At 46.9% G+C, this 26886-nt stretch overlaps 1 protein-coding gene across 3 annotated transcripts in view; it reads right to left on the bottom strand.

Annotated features, from left to right (window-relative positions):
* DPP10 (dipeptidyl peptidase like 10) overlaps positions 1-26886 on the bottom strand; it is a 763146-nt gene that overhangs the window by 441808 nt on the left and 294452 nt on the right. For all 3 annotated transcript variants that reach the window (XM_073563825.1, XM_073563827.1, XM_073563826.1), the window contains 3 exons: positions 4817-4937; positions 1329-1483; positions 1111-1208 (listed from right to left, as the gene is read on the bottom strand). In XM_073563825.1, coding sequence (XP_073419926.1) covers positions 1111-1208; positions 1329-1483; positions 4817-4937 — 374 coding nt within the window. The remainder of the gene's footprint in view (positions 1-1110; positions 1209-1328; positions 1484-4816; positions 4938-26886) is intronic.

The following is a 26886-nucleotide window of genomic DNA, read 5'->3' as shown; positions in this document are numbered from 1 at the left end:
ACATTTTAGAGCACTTCATGCTTCCCTCTGCCGACAAACTTTTAGAAGATGGAAATGTCATTCTCCAGCAGGACTTGGCCCCTGTCCACACTGCCAAAAGTACCAATACCTGGTGTACACACAACAGTATCACTGGGCTTGATTGGGAGCAAACTTGCCTGACCTTAACCCCATAGAGAATCTATGGAGTGTTGTCAAGAGGAAGATGAGAGACACCAGACCCAACAATGCAGATGAGCTGAAGGCTGCTATCAAAGCAACCTGGGCTTCCATAACCCCTCAGCAGTGCCACAGGCTGATCGCCCTCCATGCCACGCCACATTGATGCAGTAATTGATGCAAAAGGAGCCCGGCCAAGTATTGAGGGCATTTACTGATCATACATTTCAGTAGGACACCATTTCGGATTTTAAAATCATTTTTGAAGCTGGTGTTATAGATCACTCTGTGTGTAATGGCTCTATAGAATAGAGGAGATTCACTTTTTTTGCTTTGAAGAACTGAAATAAATTCACTTTTTGATGATATTCTAATTTTGTGAGAAGCACCTGGATTTCCCGATCCTGTATCTGCCTGCATTATATACCCCAATCCTTGTATTATATACCTCAGGTCCTGTATCTTCCCTGTATTATATACCCCCGGTCCTGTATCAGCCTGTACTATATACCTCAGGTCCTGTATCTTCCCTGTATTATATACCCAGTCCTGTATTATATAACCCGGTCTTGTTTCAGCCTGTACTATATACCTCAGGTCCTTTATCTTCAGTGTATTATATACCCCCAGTCCTGTATTATATACCTCAGGTCCCGTACTATATACCTCAGGTCCTGTATCAGCCTGTACTATATACCTCAAGTCCTGTACTATATACCTCAGGTCCTGTATCAGCCTGTACTATATACCTCAGGTCCTGTATTATATACCCCAGGCCTGTATCTGTGTCATGTTATTGTGTATTCACCTTGTGTATTATACCCCATATTTTGACTTGCTGGTCCCCCCAGTATAACATGCGAATATGTATAGCCCCCCCGATAACATATGTGCCTATTAATCTCTACAGAGGACAGGTGATGGATGGCGCACATGTATTGGGGTCAGTACCTGGTGCGCAGGCTGTCTGGCGCCATCAGCTCCAGGGTGTGTGTTGGTCCATAAAGATTCGCCACAAATAGCTTTACAGTGGGGTTGGTTTGTCCAGCCTGAGACAATAAGACATTTCTAAGAGGGTCACAGACAGTATTTATCGCCAAATCCTGCTGTAAAATACAAGTCGCAATACATTATGGGAGGAGTGGATTAAGAGCGAGGTTTCCCGTTACCTTGGGATATGGGAAATGCTTTCCCAGTGGGTACAGGCTGCCGGTGTACTGCGGAATGATCATATTGGGGACAGCGCTGTCGTTGATGCTGAGGAACGCCAGCCTCTCGCCATCAGGAGACCACCAGTGGGCGATGTGGGTGTGCAGCAGCTCCTCTGGAATAGACACACAGGACGACGCTGTGACTGGAATCAACTCTCTGCTATTGCCTTGTGAGCTCCAGCACCGCCATTGCCTACAGCATCAGAGAGGCACATACTGTGCCACCACCATAGTGCTCGGACCCTGCTCACACTATGACGCGGTGTGGGGCACAAGCAATATATGTTTCATACAAACTGCCCAGGTGCAAGTCAACGACAGAGAGGAAATGGTTAATACTGTAGATTCTTGTTCTCTCCTCCTATCCAGATTGTCAGAGCTTTGATCTATCTACAGCTGTGCACATCTACACAATATGGCAATATGGCGTACCAGGACAACAATCAATGTTTCTCTGCACCATCCTCCCACTACATTGAAACGTCCATCTGACTCACCCCTGTCCTCAGGTACTCTGCCTCACTCACCCCCTGTCCTTCTCTACTACTCTGCACCAACTGCCTCACACACCCCCATCCTCCTCCACTACTCTCCATCATTCGCTTCGCTCACCCACCATCCTCCTCCTCCACTCTGCACCAACTGCCTCACTCACCCCCTGCCCATCTCTACTACTCTGCACCGACTGCCTCACACCCCCCATCCTCCTCAACTACTCTCCACCATTCACTTCACTCACCCACCATCCTCCTCCACCACTCTCTACCATCTCTATCTTCATATGCTCCAATCTTCTTGCATCACTCTCCACCACACACCCATCCTCCTCCACTACTCTGCATCATCCACCTCACTTACCCCCATACTCCATCACCACCCTCCACCATACTCCATCACCACCCTCCACCGTCTGCATCACACACTCGTGTCCTGCACTACTCTGTACCATCCACATCACTCCCACCCTTCCTCCTTCATCACCCTCCGCCATCTGCCTCACACACCCTGTCCTCTTCCACCACTCTGCACCAACAACCTCACACACCACATCCTCTTCCACCACTCTACACCCTCCACCTTATTCTCTTGTATCCTCTCCCACCACACAAACACCCATCCTCCTCCGTCATCCACCACACAAAACCCTGTCTTGCTCCACCACTCTACACCGGTCGCCACATACAATCCTGTTCTCTGCCGCTCCTCGGCACACACATAATCTTGTCCTCCACCACCACTCTTGCCATCAGCCACACACAACCCCATCCTCCACCACTCTCCACTGTCTGCCTCACTCATCCCCATCCACCACCATCAAGCTCGATCAACTGACTCACTAGGCTCTGTCCTCCTCCATCACTCTCCTCTGTCCGCCTCACACTCCACTCACTCCTGTTCTCCATCACTCTCTGCCTCACTCACCCCCGTCCTCTTCCACCACTCTCCACCCTCTGCCTCTCTCTCCCCTGCCATCTTCCACCACTCTCCACCATCTGCCACACACCCCGTCTTACTCCATTCTGCACCATCCGCCATATACAATCGCATCCACCTCCACCAGTTTCCACAGTCTGCCACATTATTTCATCCTCTACCTCCACTCTTGACCATCTGCCACACACAACCCCGTTCCCCTTCACTACCACATCCTACCGCACCACTCTTCATTGACTGCCTCACTCCACCCCATCCTCCTTCATCACTCTGTACCAACCATTACACTCATCCCTGTCCTCCACCACTCTCAACTGTTTGCCTCAATCAGTTCCATCCTCCTCCATCACTCTCCATCATCCGCCTCACAAATCCCATCCTCCTCCACCACTTTCCATCGCCCACCTTACGAAAACGTCCTCTTCTACCACTCTCCAACCTCTACCTCACTCACGTCCTTTTACACCACTCTCCACTCTCTGCCTCACTCACCCCCGACCTCTTTCACCCCACTACACTGTCTGACACACATAATTTAGTCCTCCACCTACACTCTTCAGACATAATTTCATCCTCCACTGTATGCCACAAACACCCCTGTCCTCCTCCACTACCCTGTCCTCCTGCATCCCTATCCACCATCTGTCTCACTCATTCGTATCCTCCTTCACCACTCCGTACGGACCATCACACTCATCCCCATCCTCCATCACCACTCTCGACCGTCCACCTCCCTCAGATTGTCCTCCACCACACTCCACCATCCACTTCACTCAGACTGTCCTCCTCCACCACACTTCACCGTCCACCTCATACCCCCAACCTCCTCCACCACTCTCCATTTCCACTCAACTCACCTCAGTCCTCCTCCACCAATTTGCACCGACCGCCACACTTGCCCCATCCTCCTCCACTGATTGCCACACTCACACCTGTGCTCCTCTAACATTCTCTACAATCAGCCTTTCTTACCCTAATTCTCCGCTGCCACTCTACACAGTCTGTCTCCTCACCCTTATCCTCCTCTACCGTCCGCCTCACTCACCCTCATCCTCCTTCGCCACTCTCTGCCACATGGTTCACTCAGTCCCATCTTATTCCACCACTATGGATGGGCGATGTCAGGAAAAGGACGTATCTTTATTGCTCTAGTCACTCATGCAGGGCTCTCGGCTGCAGCTCCTTGGCTACTGATTGACATGCTGGCCCCTTCCCCATTACGCTTGTGTTGCCCGGACACATAGCTGCCATCTTCTCTACCTGTCTGATTCCAGCCCCCTCCCTCCAGCTACACACGCTGAGGTAATGTGAAGCACATGGCACATGGTCCCTTTATTCCTTCAAACTGGTATATAATAACGCAGATTAGGAATAGAAGTAGGAAACTTATATATTTGGAATATACATCATAAAAGCTATCCACAGGGGGCAATCCCCAGAGTACGAGAAACTGATTTCACCATTACCAATGATTTCACATTACACCAGCGTGTGTAGCTGGAGGGAGGGGGCTGGAATCAGACAGGCAGAGAAGACGGCAGCTATGTGCCTGGGCAACACAAGCGTAATGGGGAAGGGGCCAGCATGTCAATCAGAAACCAAGGAGCTGCAGCCGAGAGCCCTGCATGAGTGACTAGAGCAATAAAAATACGCCCTATTTCCCGACAGGCAAACTAACCCCCGTCCTTCATTACTCTGCACTGACCACCATCCTCCTCCACCACTCTGTTTCACCCACCTCACTTACCCTCATCCTCAACCTCCGCTTGCCCCTGTCTTGTTCCAATGCTCTGCACCGACACCCACACTTGCCCCTGTCCTGTTCCAACGCTCTGCACCGACACCCACACTTGCCCCTGTCCTCCACCACCACTCTGCACCTTAGCTAACGTGCCTTGCCCATTGTCTGCCTTTCCCACCTGTTCTCTGCCATGGGAGGTGGCCTAGGACCCGCTGCACCTAAGCTGGTGAAGTGCATTATCTCCACACCCCTCACAAGCTGTCATCCGTACCTTCATAAAGCCAGTCAGAGAGCCCATTGTAGATGATCCCCTCCTTTCCCGATGATGTCAGGCGCAGCGAGCTGGTCCTCACATCTGCGCGGTAATATATATTATTCTCAAAAATGAAGACCTGGAGAAAAAATGTGTTAGCAGCATATGAGAAAACAACGTATGGAAAGAATACGGGAATATTGTTTGAGAACAAGTAGAAGGAGATGCCCATACTCTATTCTGCCTTTATCTTATGTGAGTGACTGTCAAAAAAAATCACAGTGTCACACGTGCACTTTCCACAGTCTCCAGGCAGTTTTAAGATGGCTGCAATTAACATGCTTGGCACAAGCTACTCCATTTCTCAGAACCTTGAGGTTGCGCTGGCCATCACCCACTAACCCGTGTACAGGGCTATGGACTCGCACAGGGACGGCCGCCATCAGAGCATTACTGCTCCTACTGCTGTATGGGGCACGGTAGACAGAAGTACAGAGGGGAACCCGGGCCCCGCATCTTATGCTTCTGCTCACCGAGCCCCATCGTGCACTAAGGTTCTGTGCACTGCGGCGCACACGTCGGCGCTGGGGCCTGGGAGCTTCTTCCGGAGCTCCACTGCCATCTAAACTTGATGGCTGCACAGCTCCCGCTCCCTCGGCTTTCACTGGACTTCCGGTCAGGAGACGGTGTGTACACGCTGACAAGTACCGGATGCTAGAAGCAGAGATGCACCTCCAGGGGATCGTCAGGGAGGTAAGACTTAAAAACATTTTTTTTTCTTTGTAAAATAAATTAAATGGGTGAGGGAAGGAAGGGACTGCAGGAGATGAAGTGAGGGGGAGGGGGGAATAGTGATGGGGAGGGAGAACTGGAAGTGAAGTGTGTCTGGGGGGGACAGCAAATGAAGTGTGGGGAGGAGACTGAAAATAATGAAGTGGGGGTGAAATGGACTGGAAATGAAGTGAGGGGGAGGGGGGACTACACATGATGAAGTGGGGAGAGGGGGGACAGGAACTCAGGAACTGATGAAGTGAGAGGGGAATGATACAGCAAATAATGAAGTGGAGGTGAAGAGGAGGGGAAAGGGGTCTGAAAATGATGAAGTAGAGGGAGGGAATTTGCAAGTCATGAAGTGAGGGGGAGAGGTAGTGCACATGATGAAGTGGGGGGTGGGGGGGATTGCAAGTGATGAAATGGGGGTGAAGAGGACTGGAAGTGATGAAGTGGGGGGGGAGCTTGAAAGGAAACGATGAAGTGATGGGGGGGCTGCAAGTGATGAAGTGGGGGTGAAGAGGACTGGACGTGATGAAGTGGGGGAGGGGGGACTGTTATGAATGAGTCACCGAGGAGGAAGAACAAAAACAAGCTAAGCCCCAGAAAACCAGAGAGGTTGGTAACTAAGCGGATTGCAGACCCCTGATCCTATCCACACAACTAGCAGTAGCCGTGGAGCGTACCTACGATGATCCTAGATGCCTCGTCACAACCAGAGAACCAAATAAGCCTGAAGCAAGAAAAGTGGAAATCTAAACTGCCCCAGAGCAGACCCCAAAGCAATGGACAGCCCCCAAACATGTATTAACGGTGAGACAAGATGAAAACACAAACACAGATAGAAAAATAGGCTGAGCAAATGATGGGGCCCACACTAACTAGAAAGGACAGGAAAGGAAAGATGCTGTCTGCAACCACGCACAAAACCCTGCAAAAAAATGTCCAACACTTTCTGATAACAAAAACCCTGAAGTTGCTAGACTTCAATTCCCTATATCAGCACTCTGGTATATTCTGAAGACAGAGCAAAAAGACACCAATCTGATAAGGGACAAAAAGCAAACTGGCATAAACAGAAACATAAGACTGGAAATTCAGCACAGCCCCAGCAGGGGCTGACTGACCACAAAAACTGAGTAAACCAGACCAAATCTCATGTGAAAAATAGCAGAGCACACATAGCTTGAGAAGGCAGGAACAGAACTGGAAACCAGAACCTCAGGGCAGGAGAAAATCACCAGCACAAAATTAGGGAGTCGGCTGTCTTAAATCCAGTCAGAAACTCCTGATGTCCACTCACAGTCCTCCTCCTCAGGTGGCATGTCTCTGCAATTTAGATCAGCTTCATTACCTGCTGTCAACACCAGAGGGAGCCCGGATGGAGAACTCACGACTCCTCTGTCAACACAGCCATCTCCACCACCCTCACCAGAAGCCAGAGGTAAACCAGAAAATGAGTTCACAACAGTACCCCCCCTTGAGGAGGGGTCACCGAACCCTCATCCACGCCACCAGGCCGATCAGGATGGGCCCGGTGAAAGTCAATCTATAGGCATGAATGTCAGAGGCAGAGACCCAAGAATTGTCCTCCTGGCCATAACCCTTCCACTTGACCAAATACTGGAGTCTCCGTCTAGCCAGACGAGAATCCAGTATTTTCTCTACCTCATATTCCACATTACCTTCGACCAACACAGGGTCAGGAGGTGTCGCCATAGGAACCACTGGCTCAACAAACCTCTTCAACAGAGACTTATGAAACACGTTATGGATCTTAAACGTAACTGGAAGAGCCAATCGAAAAGTAACCGGGTTAAGAATCTCGAAAATCCTATAAGGCCCAATAAATCTTGGCTTGAACTTTGGAGACGCAACCTTCATAGAGATATTTTTTGACGACAACCAAACCATATCACCGACTTTAAACCAGGGACCAATGGTCCTTTGCCGGTTGGAAAACCGCTGGGCCTTTTCTTCAGAGAGGGACAACTTATCCACCACTTGGTCCCAAATCTGCTGCATTCTCTCTACCACAGTATCAACACCTGGGCAGGCTGAAGATTCCACTTGCCCTGAAGAAAATCAAGGATGAAACCCAAAGTTACAGAAAAAGGGCGACATCAATGAGGCAGAACTAGCTCTATTATTTAGGGCGAATTCGGCCAAGGGCAAAAATGAGACCCAATCATCCTGATCAGCAGAAATAAAACATCTCAAATAGGACTCCAAAGTCTGTTTTTTTCTCTCAGTCTGCCCATTGGTCTGTGGGTGAAATGCAGAGGAGAAGGATAACTGAATTCCCAGCTTGGAACAAAAGACTTTCCAAAATCTGGAGACAAACTGGACTCCTCTGTCCGACACAATGTTCTCAGGAATCCCATGCAACCGAACCACCTGTTGTAAAAACAAGGGCACCAACTCTAAGGAAGATGGCAGCTTTGGGAGTGGTACAAAATGGACCATCTTAGAAAATCTATCACAAATCACCCAGATAACAGTCATTCTCTGAGAGACAGGAAGATCAGAAATAAAATCCATTGAGATATGGGTCCATGGCCTCTTGGGCACTGGCAAGGGCATCAACAACCCACTAGAACGAGAACAGGGTTTAGACTGGGAACAAGTCCCACAAGACTGCACAAAATTCCTGACATCACGAGATAAGGCGGGCCACCAAAAAGACCGACTCACCAAATCTCTGGTACCAAAAATACCTGGATGACCAGCCAACGCGGAGCAATGAATTTCAGACATCACTCTCTTCCTCCACTGGTCAGGAACATACAATTTTCCCATAGGACAACGCTCAGGTTTGTCCTCCTGAAATTCTTCCAGGGCATGTCTCTAATCGGGCGAGATGGCAGAAAGAACTACCCCCTCACCTAGGATGGTAAGTAGTTTTGGTCACAATAGGAGAATCAGCAAAGAAACTCCTAGAAAGGGCGTCTGCCTTAACATTCTTAGTGCCCGGAAGAAAGGAGACCACAAAATCAAAACACTCCTGAAATGCCAAAACAGCCTCTGGAGACCAATTCAGCAAATCAGTGCCCTTCTTGGTCAGATCAGTCAGTGGCTTGGCAATACCAGAAAAGTTAGCTATAAATTTACGATAAAAATTAGCAAAACCCAAAAACTTCTGGAGAGCCTTCAAAGAAGTGGGCCGAACCCAATCATAAATGGCCCGCACCTTGGCCGGGTCCATTTCAATAGTTGATGGAGACAAAATAAATCCCAAAAATGAAATCCTCTGTACACCAAAAAGGTATTTCGATTCCTTAACATACAGGGAATTCTCCGACAAAATCCGGAACACAGTCCGAACATGTTCCACATGAGAATCCCAATCACAGGAAAAGGTCAGAATATCATCCAAATAGATGATCAAAAACTTATCCACAAAGTCCCGGAAAATATTCATGAAGGATTGGAAGACAGAAGGGGCATTAGTGAGCCCAAAAGGCATCACCAGGTACTCAAAATGTCCCTCCGGAGTATTAAACGCCGTCTTCCATTCATCTCCATGCTTGATGCAAATAAGATTATACGCCCCCCTGAGGTCAAGCTTAGTAAACCAGCAGGCACCTTTAACTCTGGAGAATAAATCAGACATCAGAGGTAACGGGTACTGATATTTAACCGTCATCTTGTTTAAGGGAGCGATAATCAATACACGGACTTAATGAACCATCGTTCTTAGCCACGTAAAAAAAAACAGCACCTAAGGGTGAAGAGGATGGTCTAATATGACCCTTCTCCAACGACTCCTTAATATAAGAACGCATAGCCTCGTGTTCACGTACAGATAAGTTGAAAAGCCGACCCTTGGGAAATTTACACCCAGGCCTCAACTCAATTGCACAGTCATAACTCCTATGAGGAGGCAGAGACGCAGACTTACTCTCGCTAAATACATCATAAAAATCAGCCAAATAGTCAGGAACATCATGAGACTGGGAAGAGGTGGAGAAAACAGGAAAGTCACCAAGAGCACACCGACAACCCCAACTCACCACAGACACAGATTTCCAATCCAAAACCGGATTATGGATTTGCAACCAGGGAAAACCCAGAACAATAGTATCATGCAAATTATTCAGTACCAAAAATGTACAATTTTCTTGGTGGTCTGGGGCGACCCGCATTACCACCTGGGTCCAAAACTGAGGTTTATTCTCTGCCAAAGGAGTAGCATCAATACCCCTCAAAGGAATAGGCGTCCACAGAGGTATCATGGGAAAACCACAACGTTTAGCAAAATCCAAATCCATGAGATTCAAAGCCGCTCCTGAATCCACAAAAGCCTTCGTGGAAAATGTGGATAAGGAGCAGATCAGAGTAATTGCCAAAAGAAACTTACGTTGTACACTGTCCACAGCAAACGTGTGTTCAAAACGTTTCTCTCGTTTAGGGCAGACAGAAATAATATGAGAGACGTCTCCACAGAAAAACCACAGCTTATTACGCCTTCTATACTCCTGATGTTGCACCATAGAAAAAACTCTATCACATTGCATAGGTTCAGACATTTGTTGAAAAGGTGGCAGCGCCTCCCGTGTAGTTTTCCGTTCACGTAAACGCCGATCAACTGGAATGGCTAATGACATAGAATCGTCAAGACCAGAGGGAACAGGAAATCCCACCATAGTATCTTTTACGGTTTCTGACAAACCCTTCTGAAAGAGAGCTGCCAAGGCATTATCATTCCAGGTAGTAAGGACCGCCCACTTTCAGAATTTTTGACAGTATAACTCTGCAGAATCCTGACCCTGGTTCAATGCCAAAAGGGCTTTCTCAGCTTGATCAATAGCATTTGGTTCATCATACAACAACCCCAAGGCTTGAAAAAAATGCATCCACATTAGTCAGAATAGGATTTTCAGGTGTCAAAGAAAACGCCCAATCCTGAGGATCGCCGCGCAGCAAGGAGATGACAATTTTAACCTACTGTGCAGAGCGCCCCGATGAGTTAGGCTTAAAGTCAAGAAATAATTTACAATTATTCTTAAAATTCAAAAATTTAGACCGATCCCCAGAAAACACATCAGGAGTAGGGATTTTTGGTTCAACAGCATGTGATTGAGCGAGATAGGTGGAAATTCCCCGCACTTCAGCAGCGAGCTGCTCCACACGATCAGACAATTGCTTAATCTCCATTAAGGAAAAAATCCTCCTATGGGCCAAGAATAAGGGGAAAAAATACATATAAAAAAAAAAAAAAATTCTGACACTTTTTTTTTACATTTTTTTTTCCTGCTTTTGAGTACTCTAGAATCTGCGGTATGGCTGGTGATTCTGTTATGAATGAGTCAACGAGGAGGAAGAACAAAAACAAGCTAAGCCCCAGAAAACCAGAGAGGTTGGTAACTAAGCGGATTGCAGACCCCTGATCCTATCCACACAACTAGCAGCAGCCGCGGAGCTTACCTACGATGACCCTAGACACCTCGTCACAGCCGGAGAACTAAATAAGCCTAAAGCAAGAAAAGGGGAAATCTAAACTGCCCCAGAGCAGACTCCAAAGCAATAGACAGCCCCCAAACATGTATTGTCGGTGAGACAAGATGAAAACACAAACACAGATAGAAAAATAGGCTGAGCAAACGATGGGGCCCACACTAACTAGAAAGGACAGGAAAGGAAAGATGCTCTCTGCAATCATGCACAAAACCCTGCCACAAAAAATGTCCAACACTTTCTGATAACAAAAACCCTGACGTCGCTAGGCTTAAATTCCCTATATCAGCACTGTGGTATATTCTGAAGACAGAGCAAAAAGAGACCAATCTGATCAGGGACAAAAAGCAAACTGGCATAAACAGAGACATAAGAATGGAAATTCAGCACAGCCCCAGCAGGGGCTGGCTGACCACAAAAACTGAGTAAACCAGACCAAATCTCATGTGAAAAAATAGCAGAGCATACTTAGCTTGAGAAGGCAGGAACAGAACTGGAAACCAGAACCTCAGGGCAGGAAAAAATCACCAGCACAAAATTAGGGAGTCGGCTGTCTTAAATCCAGTCAGAGACTCCTGATGTCCACTCACAGTCCTCCTCCTCAGGTGGCAGGTCTCTGCCATTTAGATCAGCTTCATTACCTACTGTCACCACTAGAGGGAGCCCGGATGGAGAACTCACGACTCCTCTGTCAACACAGCCATCTCCACCACCCTCACCAGAAGCCAGAGGTAAACCAGAAAATGAGTTCACAACAGGGGACAGGAAATTATGAAGTGTGTTTGAGGGGGGCCTGCAAATGGTGAAGTGAGGAGGGATGGGGACTGCAAATAATGAAATGGAGGGGTGAAGGGGACTGGAAATGATGAATTGAGGGGGAAGAGGAACTGCACATGATGAAGTTGAGGGGGACTGCAGATGATGAAGCGGGGCTGCACATGATGTGTGTCTGAGGAGGGACTTCACATGATGAAGTATGGGGGAATTGCACATGATGAAGGGTGTCTGGGGGGAGGGGCACTGGAAATCATGAAGTGAGGGGAGATGGGGGACTGCAAATCATGAAGTGAGGAGGGATGGGTGTTGTGAGTTCATTTTCCCCTTCACTACTGAGGCCCGAGGAACTCCCTCTTCTGGTGAAGAAAGGTAGTGAGCCTGATTGTCAGACACCTGGGGCTGATGATGATGACTGGCTGAGTGGAGTTAATGACTGGATATAAGGCTGCCGACGCCCTTCTGGCCTGCGGGTGATTTCTCTGTGGACTTCTAGGAAACCAGTCTGATTCCTGCTCATCTAAAGCTAAGATTTCTGCTTTGCCTTTTTGCATTAGTGTTTTGTTTTCCTTGCTTTTCTGGATTCTGCCATTCCCTGCTGGGGTGAGCTGAATCTCCTTTTGCCTGTTGCTCTGTCTTCAGAATATTCCTGAGTACTGACATAGCCTTTTTTGAAGCCTAGCGTCTTCAGGGCCTTTTTTACTTTCAGTTTGTTGGCTCTTATTTTCATAGGTTTTTTCACGGATTGCAGACAGCAGCCTTCCTGTCCTTTCCTATCTAAGCTAGCTTGGGCCCCATCTTTGCTGTCTATCTTTCTGTCTGTGTTTTGTTCTTTCTTCTTGCTTCACTGTCATTATTTGATGGGGGCTGCCTATTGCTTTGGGGTCTGCTCTGGGGCAGTTTAGATTTCCCTTTCTGTCTTTAGGCTATGTAGTCCTCCGGCTGTGATCGAGGGGTCTAGGGCATCGTAGGAACCCCCCACGGCTACTGCTAGTTGTGTTGATAGGTTCAGGGGTCTGCAATAGTAGCCAACTTCTCCGGTTTTCTGGACTTAGCTTGCATTTCTATTTTTGCCTCCTTTGGTGACTCAATCATAACAGAATCACCCGCCATACCGCAGATCCTAGGGTACTCAATTGCAGGAAAGAATTGTATAAAAAAAAAAAAAAAGTGTGTATATTTTTTCCTCTATATCTCTGAGTCCGTAGGGGGAATTTTTTTTCTCTCAATGGAGATAAAGCAATTGTCTGATCGTGTGGAGCAGCTCGCTGCGGAAGTGCGGGGAATTTCCGCCTACCTTGCTCATTCACATGCTGCTGAACCAAAGATTCCTACACCTGATGTATTTTTTGGGGATCGGTCTAAATTTTTGAATTTCAAAAATAATTGTAAATTATTTTTAGCCTTGAAGCCTAACTCGTCAGGGAGCTCCGCGCAGCAGGTTAAAATTGTCATCTCTTTGCTGCGTGGCAATCCCCAGGATTGGGCGTTTTCTTTGAAACCAGATGATCCTATTCTGACTAATGTGAACGCATTTTTTCAGGCCTTGGGGTTGTTGTATGACGAACCTAATGCCATTGATCAGGCTGAAAAGACCCTGTTGGCATTGAACCAGGGTCGTGATTCTGCAGAATTGTACTGTCAAAAATTCCGAAAGTGGGCAGTACTTACTACCTGGAATGATAATGCCTTGGCTGCTCTCTTTCGGAAGGGGTTGTCAGAAGCCGTAAAAGATACTATGGTGGGATTTCCTGTTCCCTCTGGTCTTGACGATTCTATGTCTTTAGCCATTCAGGTTGATCGGCGTTTGCGCGAACGCAGAGCTGCACGAGAGGTGTTGCCACCTGTTGAACAGATGTCTGAACCTATGCAATGTGATAGAGTTTTTTCCAGAGAGCAGCGTCAGGAGTTCAGAAGGCGTAATAAGTTGTGTTTTTTCTGTGGAGATGCCTCGCATATTATTTCTGTCTGTCCTAAACGCGAGAAACGCCTTGCACACACGTTTTCTGTTGGTGGTGTTCAACCTAAGTTTCTTTTGGCTATTACTCTGATCTGCTCCCTGTCCACATTTTCCGCCAAGGCTTTTGTGGATTCGGGAGCAGCTCTAAACCTAATGGACTTGGATTTTGCTAAATGTTGTGGATTTCTGATGACACCTCTGCAGACGCCTATCCCTTTGAGGGGGATTGATGCTACTCCTTTGGCTAAAAATAAACCTCAGTTTTGGACCCAGGTGGTAATGCGGGTTGCCCCAGACCATCAAGAAAATTGCAGGTTTTTGGTGTTACATAATCTGCATGATACTATTGTTCTGGGGTTTCCCTGGTTACAAATTCATAATCCAGTTTTGGATTGGAAATCTGTGTCTGTGGTGAGTTGGGGTTGTCGGTGTGCCCTTAGTGAGGCTCAGGTGTTTTCCACCTCTCCTCAGTCGCATGATGTTCCTGATTATTTGGCGGACTTTTATGATGTATTTAGTGAGAATGAGTCTGCGTCTCTGCCTCCTCATAGGAGTTATGACTGTGCAATTGAACTGAGCCCGGGGTGTAAATTTCCCAAGGGTCGGCTCTTCAATTTATCTGTACCCGAGCACGAGGCTATGCGATCCTATATTAAGGAGGCATTGGAGAAGGGTCATATTAGACCATCCTCGTCACCCTTAGGTGCCGGTTTTTTTTTTGTAGCCAAAAAGGATGGATCATTAAGACCTTGTATTGATTATCGTGCTCTCAACAAAATTACTGTTAAATATCAGTATCCGTTACCCCTGATTTCTGATCTATTCTCCAGAGTTAAAGGTGCTTGCTGGTTTACCAAGCTTGACCTCAGGGGGGCGTATAATCTTATTCGCATTAAGCATGGGGATGAATGGAAGATGGCGTTTAATACTCCGGAGGGACATTTTGAGTACCTGGTGATGCCTTTTGGGCTCACTAATGCCCCTTCTGTCTTCCAGTGCTTCCTGAACGATATTTTCCGAGATTTTGTCGATAAATGTTTGATTATCTATCTGGATGATATTTTGATCTTCTCCAAGGATTGGGATTCTCATGTGGAACATATTCGGACTGTGTTCCGGATCTTGAGGGAGAATTCCCTGTATGTCAATGGATCTAAATGCCTTTTTGGAGTACAGAGGATTTCTTTTTTGGGATTTATTTTGTCCCCGTCAACTATTGAAATAGACCCGGCCAAGGTACAGGCCATTCACGATTGGGTTCAGCCCACTTCTTTGAAGGCCCTCCAGAAGTTTTTGGGTTTTGCTAATTTTTATCGGAAATTTATAGCAAAATTTTCTAGTATTGCCAAGCCATTGACTGATTTGACTAAGAAGGGTGCTGATGTGTTAAATTGGTCTCTGGAGGCTGTTTCTTCCTTTCAGGAGCTGAAGCGAAGATTCACCTCCACCCCGGTTTTGCGGCAACCTGATGTCTCACTTCCGTTCCAGGTAGAGGTGGATGCTTCTGAGATTGGTGCAGGAGCTGTTTTGTCCCAAAAGGATCCTGTAACATCTAAAATGAATCCCTGTGCTTTCTTTTCCCGAAAGTTCTCTCCATCTGAACGTAACTATGATGTGGGGAATCGGGAACTGTTAGCCATGAAATGGGCATTTGAGGAGTGGAGACATTGGTTGGAGGGAGCTAAGCATCAAGTCGTGGTCCTCACTGACCACAAGAATTTGATTTACCTAGAGTCGGCTAAGCGCTTGAACCCTAGACAGGCTAGGTGGGCCTTGTTTTTTACACGTTTTGATTTTGTGGTTTCTTTTCTTCCTGGAACTAAGAATGTCAAGGCTGACGCCCTCTCTAGGAGCTACTTTGCTGATTCTCCTGTGGTGACCAAGCCTGCTACCATCTTAGGCGAAGGGGTAGTTCTTTCTGCCATCTCGCCCGATTTGAGACGTGCTCTGGAAGAGTTTCAGGTGGACAAACCTGAGCGTTGTCCCAGTGGAAAGTTGTATGTTCCTGACCAGTGGAAGAAGAGAGTGATGTCTGAAGTTCATTGCTCTGCTTTGGCTGGTCATCCAGGTATTTTTGGTACTAGAGATCTGGTGAGTCGGTCTTTTTGGTGGCCCTCCTTGTCTCGTGATGTCAGGAATTTTGTGCAGTCCTGTGGGACGTGCTCCAGGTCTAAATCGTGTTCTCGCTCTAGTGGGTTGTTGATGCCTTTGCCTGTCCCCAAGAGGCCATGGACCCATATTTCAATGGGTTTCATCTCTGATATGCCTGTCTCTCAAAGGATGACTGTCATTTGGGTGATTTGTGATAGGTTCTCTAAGATGGTTCATCTTGTACCACTCCCTAAGTTGCCGTCTTCCTCTGAATTGGTGCCCCTGTTTTTACAACAGGTGGTTCGCTTGCACGGGATTCCTGAGAACATTGTATCTGACAGAGGAGTCCAGTTTGTGTCTAGATTTTGGAGAACTTTCTGTTCCAAGCTGGGAATTCAGTTGTCCTTCTCCTCTGCTTTTCACCCTCAGACCAATGGGCAGACAGAGAGAACAAACCAGACCTTGGAGTCATATTTGAGATGTTTTATTTCTGCTGATCAGGATGATTGGGTTTCATTTTTGCCCTTGGCCGAATTTGCTTTAAATAATAGAGCTAGTTCTGCCACTTTGATGTCACCTTTTTTTTGTAACTTTGGGTTTCATCCTCGATTTTCTTGATTTTCTTCAAGGCAGGTGGAGCCCTCTGCCTGCCCAGGTGTTGACACTGTGGTGGAGAGAATGCACCAGATCTGGGACCAAGTGGTGGATAAGTTATCTCTCTCCCAGGAAAAGGCCCAGCGGTTTTCCAACCGACATAGGACCATTGGTCCCCAGTTTAAGGTTGGTGATATGGTGTGGTTATCATCAAAAAATATTGCTATGAAGGTGGCTTCTCCTAAGTTTAAGCCTAGATTTATTGGACCTTACAAGATTTTGGAGATTATTAATCCGGTCTTTTTTCGTTTGGCTCTTCCTGTCACATTTAAAATCCATAATGTGTTCCATAAATCTTTGTTGAAGAGGTTTGTTGAACCTGTTGTTCCGGGGGTTGCACCTCCAGACCCTGTATTGGTTGAAGGTAACATGGAATATGAGGTAGAGAAAGTACTGGATTCCCGTCTGGCTAGACGGAGACTCCAGTATTTGGTTAAGTGGAAGGGTTATGGTCAGGAGGATAATTCCTGGGTCTCTGCCTCTGATATTCATGCCAAAAGATTGGTGCGTGCCTTTCATCGGGCTCACCCTGATCGCCCTAGTGGCGTGGTTGAGGGTTCGGTGACCCCTCCTCAAGGGGGAGGTACTGTTGTGAGTTCATTTTCCCCTTCACTACTGAGGCCCGAGGAACTCCCTCTTCTGGTGAAGAAAGGTAGTGAGCCTGATTGTCAGACACCTGGGGCTGATGATGATGACTGGCTGAGTGGAGTTAATGACTGGATATAAGGCTGCCGACGCCCTTCTGGCCTGCGGGTGATTTCTCTGTGGACTTCTAGGAAACCAGTCTGATTCCTGCTCATCTAAAGCTAAGATTTCTGCTTTGCCTTTTTGCATTAGTGTTTTGTTTTCCTTGCTTTTCTGGATTCTGCCATTCCCTGCTGGGGTGAGCTGAATCTTCTTTTGCCTGTTGCTCTGTCTTCAGAATATTCCTGAGTACTGACATAGCCTTTTTTGAAGCCTAGCGTCTTCAGGGCCTTTTTTACTGTCAGTTTGTTGGCTCTTATTTTCATAGGTTTTTTCACGGATTGCAGACAGCAGCCTTCCTGTCCTTTCCTATCTAAGCTAGAGTGTGCCCCATCTTTGCTCAGTCTATCTTTCTGTCTGTATTTTGTTCTTTCTTCTTGCTTCACCGTCATTATATGTGGGGGGCTGCCTTTTGCTTTGGGGTCTGCTCTGGGGCAGTTTAGATTTCCCTTTCTGTCTTTAGGCTATGTAGTCCTCCGGCTGTGATCGAGGGGCCTAGGGCATCGTAGGAGCCCCCCACGGCTACTGCTAGTTGTGTTGATAGGTTCAGGGGTCTGCAATCCGATAGCTTCCAACTTCTCTGGTTTTCTGGACTTAGCTAGCATTTCTATTTTTGCCTCCTACAGTGACTCAATCATAACAGATGGGGACTGCAAATGATGAAGTGAGGAGGGATGGGGGACTGCAGATGATGAAGCGGGGGCTGCGCATGATGTGTGTCTGAGGAGGGACTTCACATGATGAAGTATGGGGGAATTGCACATGATGAAGGGTGTCTGGGGGGAGGGGCACTGGAAATTATGAAGTGAGGGGAGATGGGGGACTGCAAATGATGAAGTGAGGAGGGATGGGGAACTGCAAATGATGAAGTGGTGGGAGGGGGACTGCATATGATGAAGAAAGAGAGAGACTGAAAATTATGAAGTAGGGGGACTGCAAATTATGACGGTGGGGGAGGGGTACCGCAAATGATGAAGTGAGGGTGAGAGACAGGTGACAGCAATTGAATTGAAGGTGGGGGGTGAAGAGAGCAAATAATGATGAATTTTGAGGGTGGGAGGAGTAAATGATGTATTGAATGTGAGGGAGAGCAGCTGATAATGAATAGAGGGTGGGAGAGAGAGGAGACATGACAATGAATTGTGGTGGAAGGGGCATGTAACCATGTAACTATAATGAATTGGGGTAAGGTTTAGAGCGGGAGGTACATAGTAGGGGGCGTTGAGGCTAAAGTAACTGGTACTGAATTGGGGAAAGAGTACAGGAGCTAATTAATTTATATATTTATTAGATGTGGAAAGTGGCTATGTATAATTGGTGGGTGCACAGTGGTGAATTATAATTTATATTTGGAATGGTGGGTTGTATAATAACTAATTATATATGAATGGTGGGTGCACGTCTGTATTCAGCTGCGTAGTATAGAAGAAAGTGGAAAAAGTAGGGAATGTGCTCTGGAAGCGGTGCTCTAGATAACCTATAAACAGAGACGAGTTCTAGCTGGAAGAAGTGATGGTGATCTGCGCTGCATGAAAAAGAAAAGCAAAGATGAAGGACTTCACCTAGAGACGTCACTGGTGAGCATATAAGCATATAAGCATATATAGAATGGGAGGAATAGGGCTAAGTGACAGCACATGTGAAAAAGACTTGGGTATACTAATAGATCACAGACTGAATATGAGTCAACAGTGTGATGCAGCAGCAAAAAAGGCAAATGCAATTCTAGGATGTATTAACAGAAGCATACAGTCTAGATCACGTGAAGTCATTATTTCCCTCTACTCCTCTTTGGTCAGACCTCATCTGGAATATTGTGTCCAGTTTTGGGCACCACATTTTAAAAAAGACATCAACAAACTGGAGCAAGTTCAGAAAAGAGCGACCAGAATGGTGACCGGTCTGCAAACCCTGTCTTATGAGGAAAGGTTGCAGGATTTGGGAATGTTTAGTTTGCAAAAGAGAAGACTGAGAGGAGACTTAATAGCTGTCTACAAATATCTAAAGGGATGTCACATTGTAGAAGGATCAACTTTATTCTCATTTGCACAAGGAAAGACTAGAAGCAATGGGATGAAACTGAATGGGAAGAGACACAGATTAGATATTAGAAAAAACTTTTTGACAGTTAGAGTGATCAATGAGTGGAACAGGCTGCCACGAGAAGTGGTGAGTTCTCCTTCAATGGAAGTCTTCAAACAGAGGCTGGACAGACATCTGACTGGGATGATTTAGCGAATCCTGCTTTGAGCAGGGGGTTGGACCAGATGGCCCAGGAGGTCCCTTCCAACTCTACGATTCTATGATTCTATGACTGTGTTACCTGTACACTGACACTATATACACAGCTCCTGTGTATAATGTCAGTGGTGATCACTGTATTACCTGTACTCTGACACTGTATACAGAGCTCCTGTGTATAATGTCACTGGTGATCGCTGTATTACATGTATACTGACACTATATACAGAGCTCCTGTGTATAATGTCACTGGTGATCACTGTATTACCTGTACACTGACACTATATAAATAGCTCTTGTGTATAATGACACTGGTGATCACTTTCCTTCTATGATGGACTCACTGACTGGGTCGATCAGGGAAATGCGGTAGATATAGTATATATCGACTTCAGCAAAGCATTTGATAAAGTATCTCATACTTTCTTTATTGAAAAAAAAATGACCAAGTATGGGATAGATAAGGCTACAGCTAGGTGGATTCATAACTGGCTCAGGAATCGTACTTAGAGTGGTGATAAATGTTGCACATCCAATTGGAAGAATGTCTCAAGTGGAGTATTGCAGTGCTCTGTCCAGGGCCCTGTATTGTTCAACATCTTTACCAATAACTTAGATGAAGGAATTGAGGGTAAATTGATTCAATTTACTGATGACACAAAGCTAGGAGGCATAGCAAACACTAGAGAAGAAAGCAAATTCAAAAAGATCTAAACAATCTGGAACTGTGAGCAGCAATTAACAGAGGGAAAAATGCAAAGTCCTAAATCTGGGCAAGAAGAATAAAAAAAGCATTTACAAAATGGGAGAACTAGAACTAAGCAACAGCATGTGTTAAAAAGACTTGGGTATACTAATAGATCGCAGACTGTGAATGAGAGCTACCAGAATGTTGTCTTCTCTGAAAACAATGTCCTATGAGGAACAGATAGAGGATTTGGATTTGTCTAGCTTATAAAAGAGAAGGCTAAGAGGAGACTTAAAAGGAATCTGTCACCCCATTTTTCGACTATCATCTGCCGGCACCGCCATCAGGAGCTTATCTATAGCATTTGTAATTGTCACAGTCCAATTCTTGGATCTGTGTCAGATTCGGGATTCCCTCACTTAAACCCTTTTTTTTTCCTTTCAGGCCTTTGGAGGCTTAATATGGGTTTTTGCCTCCGGTGGCCACAGGTGTTATTACATGTCTGATAGTTTGCTTTGCTTTATGTTTTGATCCCGGTGGTCACTGGGGGTAATTACATGTTTGTTGTTTCTCTGCTGATGTGACCACTCCTCCTTTGCTATATAAAGTCACCTGGTGTATCAGCTGGTGTTGGTTATAGCAGGTCCTGGGTGGATTCCAACCATGGTGAAGTTAGCAGCTTACTGAGGTGTTTAGCCACTGCTGAAAGCTGTTCTGTGCTGAACTCTGCTGCCCAGTGTCTGCAGCAGAGAAAGAGGTGAAGGTAGCAGCTGGCTCTAAGGTGTCGAGCCACTGCTGAAAGCTAATCCGGTGATGAACTCTGCTGCCCGGTGTCTGCAGCAGAGAAAGATAAGTAGTTTATGGTTTTCCCCTGTTTGGTGTATTTTCTTTCATGTGTATTAGTGCAGCGGTGGGACCAGTGTCCGCACTAACCAGTTCCCTAGTAAGGGATAGGTGCAGGGCTAGTGAGGGACTCAGGTATCCTGGTCGGCGACAGGTGAGAAGCCTTTATAGGGAACGTTAGGAGTGTTCAGGGACACTGCCTCAGGGGAGTGCAGGAGGTCTCCACATTCCCGTTCCCTATTGCAGGGCCCACTGTTGTAACTGTTTCCCCGGTGTTCCCTGTTGTGAGCTTATTTTCGGGTTTGCCTCTGGCTTCTGGTGAGGGTTATGGAGCTGGCTGTGCTGACAGAGGAGTAGTGAGTTCTCTTTCTGGACCCCCTCTGTTGGTGAAGGGAGGTAATGAAGCTGATCTAAATGGCAGAGACAGGCCGCCTGAGGAAGAGAACTGCGATTGGACATCAGGAGTTTCTGATTGGATTTAAGGCAGCCGACTCCCTAGTTTCTTGCTGGTGATTTTTCCTGACTGTGGCTCCTGGTTTCCAGTTTGGTTCCTGCCTTCCTAAAGCTAAGTTTTCTCTGCTATTGTTCATATGAGTTTTTGTCTGGTTTACTTAGTTTTTGTGTTCAGGCAGCCCTGGCTGGGACTGGGCTGAATCCCCATTTTGTCTCTGATCAGTTGATCTCTTTTGCTCTGTCTTCAGAATATACCTGAGTGCTGATATAGTGTTTTGAAGTCTAGCGACTTCAGGGCCTTTTTCTATCAGACGTGTTGGACATTCTTTTTGGCAGGGTTTTTTGCGTGATTGCAGACAGCAGCTTTTCTTTCCTGTCCTTTCTAGTTAGCGAGGGCCACATCGTTTGCTCAGCCTATTTTTCTACCTGTGTTTGTGTTTTCATCTTGTTTCATCGACAATACATGTTGGGGGCTGTCTATTGCTTTGGGGTCTGCTCTGGGGCAGTTTAGATTTTCCCTTTCTTTCTTCAGGCTTATTTACCTCTCCGGCCGTGACGAGGCGTCTAGGACCACTGTAGGCACGCTCCACGGCTACTGCTAGTTGTTGTGGATCGGATCAGCGGTCTTTAATCCGCTAGTTACCAACCTCTCCGGTTTCCTGGGCTTAGCTTGCTTTTTGTTTTATCCTTCTCGGTGACTCATTCATAACAGTTCCCCTTTTGTCTTGTTGTTTCAGTTACCGACCTATGGGTCGGATCACACAGGACAGGTACACGCAATATTGTCTTGTTGTTTTAGTTACCGACCTGTGGGTCGCATCACACAGGACAGGTACACGTGACAGTTTATAACCAACCACTCATTTTCTCTGGTGAGCCATGGGCCAAGTACAGACATGTGACCAATTGCTTCTGGTCATCACTGAGGAGAGTGAGGTGCTGCACGGTGTGTTGGAGCAGCAGCAGCAGTTGTCAGGGTCTGGGGTCTCCCCTCTAGCTCAAACAGAACCCCAATGTGCGGCTTTGGCGAATATGCCCCCTGGAGTCCCTGCTAGGGAGCAGGACTTGCTCATACACCCAGGCAGGTGGGAGGAGTTGGTGTCCCCGTGGTGCTGCCTGATGTTCCCCGAGGTGAGGGGACGCGTCTGTGTAGTGAGCAGACTGATGATTTAGTCCGCGGGGCTCATGCCGAAACTTCTATACCTTCGAAGAAGCCGCCCCTGTTATGAATGGGTCACCGAGGAGGAAAAAACCTAAACATGCTAAGCCCTGAAAAACCAGAGAGGTTGGTAACTATGCAGATTGCAGATCCCTAATCCTACCACACAACTAGCAGCAGCCGTGGAGCGTGCCTACGATGAACCTAGACGCCTCGTCACGGCCGGAGGACTAAATAAGCCTAAAGCAAGAAAAGGGAAAACTAACTGCCCCAGAGCAGACCCCAAAGGAATAGACAGCCCCCACACATGTATTGATGGTGAAACAAGATGAAAACACAAACACAGGTAGGAAAATAGGCTGAGCAAAAACTAACTAGAGAGGAAAGGAAAACAAAGACACTGTCTGCAATCTGCCAAAAACCCTACAAAAATAATGTCCAACACTTCTGATAAGAAAATTAACCCTGAAGTCACTAGACTTCTCCCACTATATCAGCACTCTGAAATATTCTGAGACAGAGCAAAAAGAGGCCAATCTAATAAGGGACAAAAAGCAAATTGGCAAATACAGATAAATAAGAGTGGAAATTCAGCACAGCCCAAGCCGGGGCTGGCTGACCACACAAAAAACTGAATAGAACAACAAAATCAAGTGTGAACATTAACAGAGAAACTTATCTTGAGCTGACTGGAACAGAGCTGAGAACCAAGACCTGACAAGCAGAAGGAATCACCAGCACCAGAGTAGGGCGTCGGCTTTCTTAAATCCAATCTGAGATTCCTGAGGTCCAATCGTCATCCTCATTATCAGGTGGCAGATCTCTACTGATTAAATCAGCCTCACTACCTCCTGTTACCACCAGAGGGAGCCTGACTGGTAGACCAGAGAATGAACTCAAAACACGCCCCCTCCTGGTCGTGTGCAGGAAGACGACCAGAGAGAGTATATTTTCTCTATATTCCCATCCCCTTCTCCTCCAGTAGTGGCAGCAGGTGTGCTGCCAGGGAGTAGGGGCAAGTCGCAACCCTCACCACAAGCTGCCCCTCAGAATTGGAGTCCTCTTAGGAGGGGGGGCAGAGAGGAGTGGTTACCTCTGAGCCTTGTGGGGGTGTGAGTGTTACGACACGGGGGACGCCTCTGTTGTCGGTTCTGTGAGGAGTTCCCCATCTAGTGGAGCAGTGGGCAGCAACTAACAGAATGGTTTTTAACAGGGAAAAATGCAAAGTACTACATCTGGGCAATAAAAATGAAAAAAGCATATACAGAATGGGAGGAATAGGGCTAAGCAACAGCACATGTGAAAAAGACTTGGGTATACTAATAGATCACAGACTGAATATGAGTCAACAGTGTGATGCAGCAGCAAAAAAGGCAAATGCAATTCTAGGATGTATTAACAGAAGCATACAGTCTAGATCACGTGAAGTCATTATTGCCCTCTACTCCGCTTTGGTCAGACCTCATCTGCAATATTGTGTCCAGTTTTGGGCACCACATTTTAAAAAAGACATCAACAAACTGGAGCAAGTTCAGAAAAGAGCAACCAGAATGGTGACCGGTCTGCAAACCCTGTCTTATGAAGAAAGGTTGCAGGATTTGGGAATGTTTAGTTTGCAAAAGAGAAGGCTGAGAGGAGACTTAATAGCTGTCTACAAATATCTAAAGGGCTGTCACATTGTAGAAGGATCATCTTTATTCTCATTTGCACAAGGAAAGACTAGAAGCAATGGGATGAAACTGAATGGGAGGAGACACAGATTAGATATTAGAAAAAACTTTTTGACAGTTAGAGTGATCAATGAGTGGAACAGGCTGCCACGAGAAGTGGTGAGTTCTCCTTCAATGGAAGTCTTCAAACAGAGGTTGGACAGACATCTGACTGGGATGATTTAGCGAATGGAGTTGGACCAGATGGCCCAGGAGGTCCCTTCCAACTCTACGATTCTATGAGAGTGAATGACAATAAACGTTCAGGTCCGGACCTGGGTGTGTACATGTTTGTATGGTTGTCTGCCATACTTGTGCCAGCGAGTTATCAACTGGAGTTACCCTTTGTTATACCCAGGCCTAGCTCATTCCCCAGGTCGGCGCTCTGGAGATTTGTGGTACCTCCGGAGTATACGTCGTCACCTCCATCTGCCCTCTCTTGCCATGACCCGGAGTGTCAGATGATTGCTGAAGTGAACTCTGATAGAACAAGGCGTCCTCACTGTAGGTGGTCTTCAGTGTAGTACGGTGTTGAGGGTCCGGAGGCCCCTCATTGAGGGAGGGGTACTGTCACAGTCCAATTCTTGGATATGTATCAGATTCGGGATTCCCTCTCTTAAACCCTTTTTTTTCCTTTCAGTCCTTTGGAGACTTAATATTGGTTTTTGCCTCCGGTGGCCACAGGTGTTATTACATGTCTGATAGTTTGCTTTTTTATCTTTTGCCCCCAGTGGTCACTGGGGGTAATTACATGTTTGTTTTCTCTGCTAATGGTCACCACTCCTCCTTGGTTATATAAGGTCACCTGGTGTATCAGCTGGTGTTGGTTATAGCAGGTCCTGGGTGGATTCCAACCACAGTGAAGCTAGCACCTCACTGAGGTGTTTAGCCACTGCTGAAAGCTGTTCTGTGCTGAACTCTGCTGCCCGGTGTCTGCAGCAGAGAAAGAGTTGAAGGTAGCAGCTGGCTCTAAGGTGTCGAGCCACTGCTGAAAGCTAATCCGGTGATGAACTCTGCTGCCCGGTGTCTGCAGCAGAGAAAGATAAGTAGTTTGCTGTTTTCCCCCGTTTGGTGTATTTTCCTTTGTGTGTAATAGTGCAGTGGTGGGACCAGTGTCCGCACTAACCAGTTCCCTAGTAAGGGATAGGTGAAGGGCTTGTAAGGGACTCAGGTATCCTGGTCGGTGACAGGTGAAGAGTGTTGAGTTCATTCTCTGGTTCACCAGTTGTGAGTTCTCCTTCCGAACTCCCTCTCGTGGTGACGGGAGGTAGTGAGGCTGGTTTGATCGGTGGAGATCTGCCACCTGAGAATGAGGATGATGATTGGCCCTCGGGAATCTCAGATTGGATTTAAGACAGCCGACGCCCTATTCAGTTGCTGGTGATTCCTTCTGGCTTGTCAGCTCTTGGTTTTCAGCTCTGTTACAGTCATCTAAAGCTAAGTATTTCTGTTAATGTTCACACTTGATTTTGTTGGTCTATTCAGTTTTTTGTGTGTTCAGCCAGCCCCGGCTGGGGGCTGTGCTGGATTTCCACTCTTATTTATCAGTATTTTGCCAATTTGCTTTTTGTCCCTTACTAGTTTGGTCTCTTTTTGCTCTGTCTCAGAATATTTCAGAGTGCTGATATAGTGGGAGAAGTCTAGTGACTTCAGGGTTAATTTTGCTATCAGAAGTGTTGGACATTATTTTGTAGGGTTTTGGGCAGATTGCAGTGTTTTTCCTTTCCTCTCCTGTCTAGTTAGTTTGGGCCCCATCATTTGCTCAGCCTATTTTCCTACCTGTGTTTGTGTTTTCATCTTGTTTCACCGTCAATACTTGTGTGGGGGCTGTCTATTCCTTTGGGGTCTGCTCTGGAGTAGTTAGTTTTCCCTTTTCTTGCTTTAGGCTTATTTAGTCCTCCGGCCATGACGAGGCGTCTAGGTTCATCGTAGGTACGCTCCACGGCTGCTGCTAGTTGTGTGGCAAGATCAGGGATCTGCAATCTGCATAGTTACCAACCTCTCTGGTTTTTCTGGGCTTAGCATGTTTAGGTTTTTTCCTCCTCGGTGACCCATTCATAACAGAAGAGCCAGTATAGGGAACGTTAGGAGTGTTCAGGGACACTGCCTCAGGGGAGTGCAGGAGGTCTCCACGTCCCTATTCCCTATTGCAGGGCCCACCTTTGTAACTGTTTCCCCTTTTGTCTTGTTGTTTCAGTTACCGACCTGCGGGTCGTGTCACACAGGACAGGTACACGCGACATTGTCTTGTTGTTTCAGTTACCGACCTGTGGGTCGTGTCACACAGGACAGGTACACGTGACAGTAATGCTGTAGATAAGCCCCTGATGTAACCTGAAACATAAGAAGAATGAGTTATATTGCACTCACCCAGGGGCGGATCGGGTCCGGTTTTGGTCCCATGGGTGTCGCAGTCCGGCGCCTCCCATCTTCTAACGGTGACGTCCACTTCTTTGCTTCCTGTCGGGGCTCCCGCGCAGGCGCACTGCTCAGCGCAGCTGAAGCCACGACAGAAGCAAGCAGGAGGATGTCACCGCTAGAAGA

The sequence above is a fragment of the Dendrobates tinctorius genome, unplaced genomic scaffold (genome assembly GCF_039654945.1).
Source record: "Dendrobates tinctorius isolate UK_male_01 unplaced genomic scaffold, ASM3965494v1 ptg000403l, whole genome shotgun sequence".
Taxonomy (NCBI): Eukaryota; Metazoa; Chordata; class Amphibia; order Anura; family Dendrobatidae; genus Dendrobates; species Dendrobates tinctorius.
The sequence above is the reverse complement of the archived record's forward strand: the minus strand, read 5'-3'. Positions and strand labels throughout refer to the sequence as shown.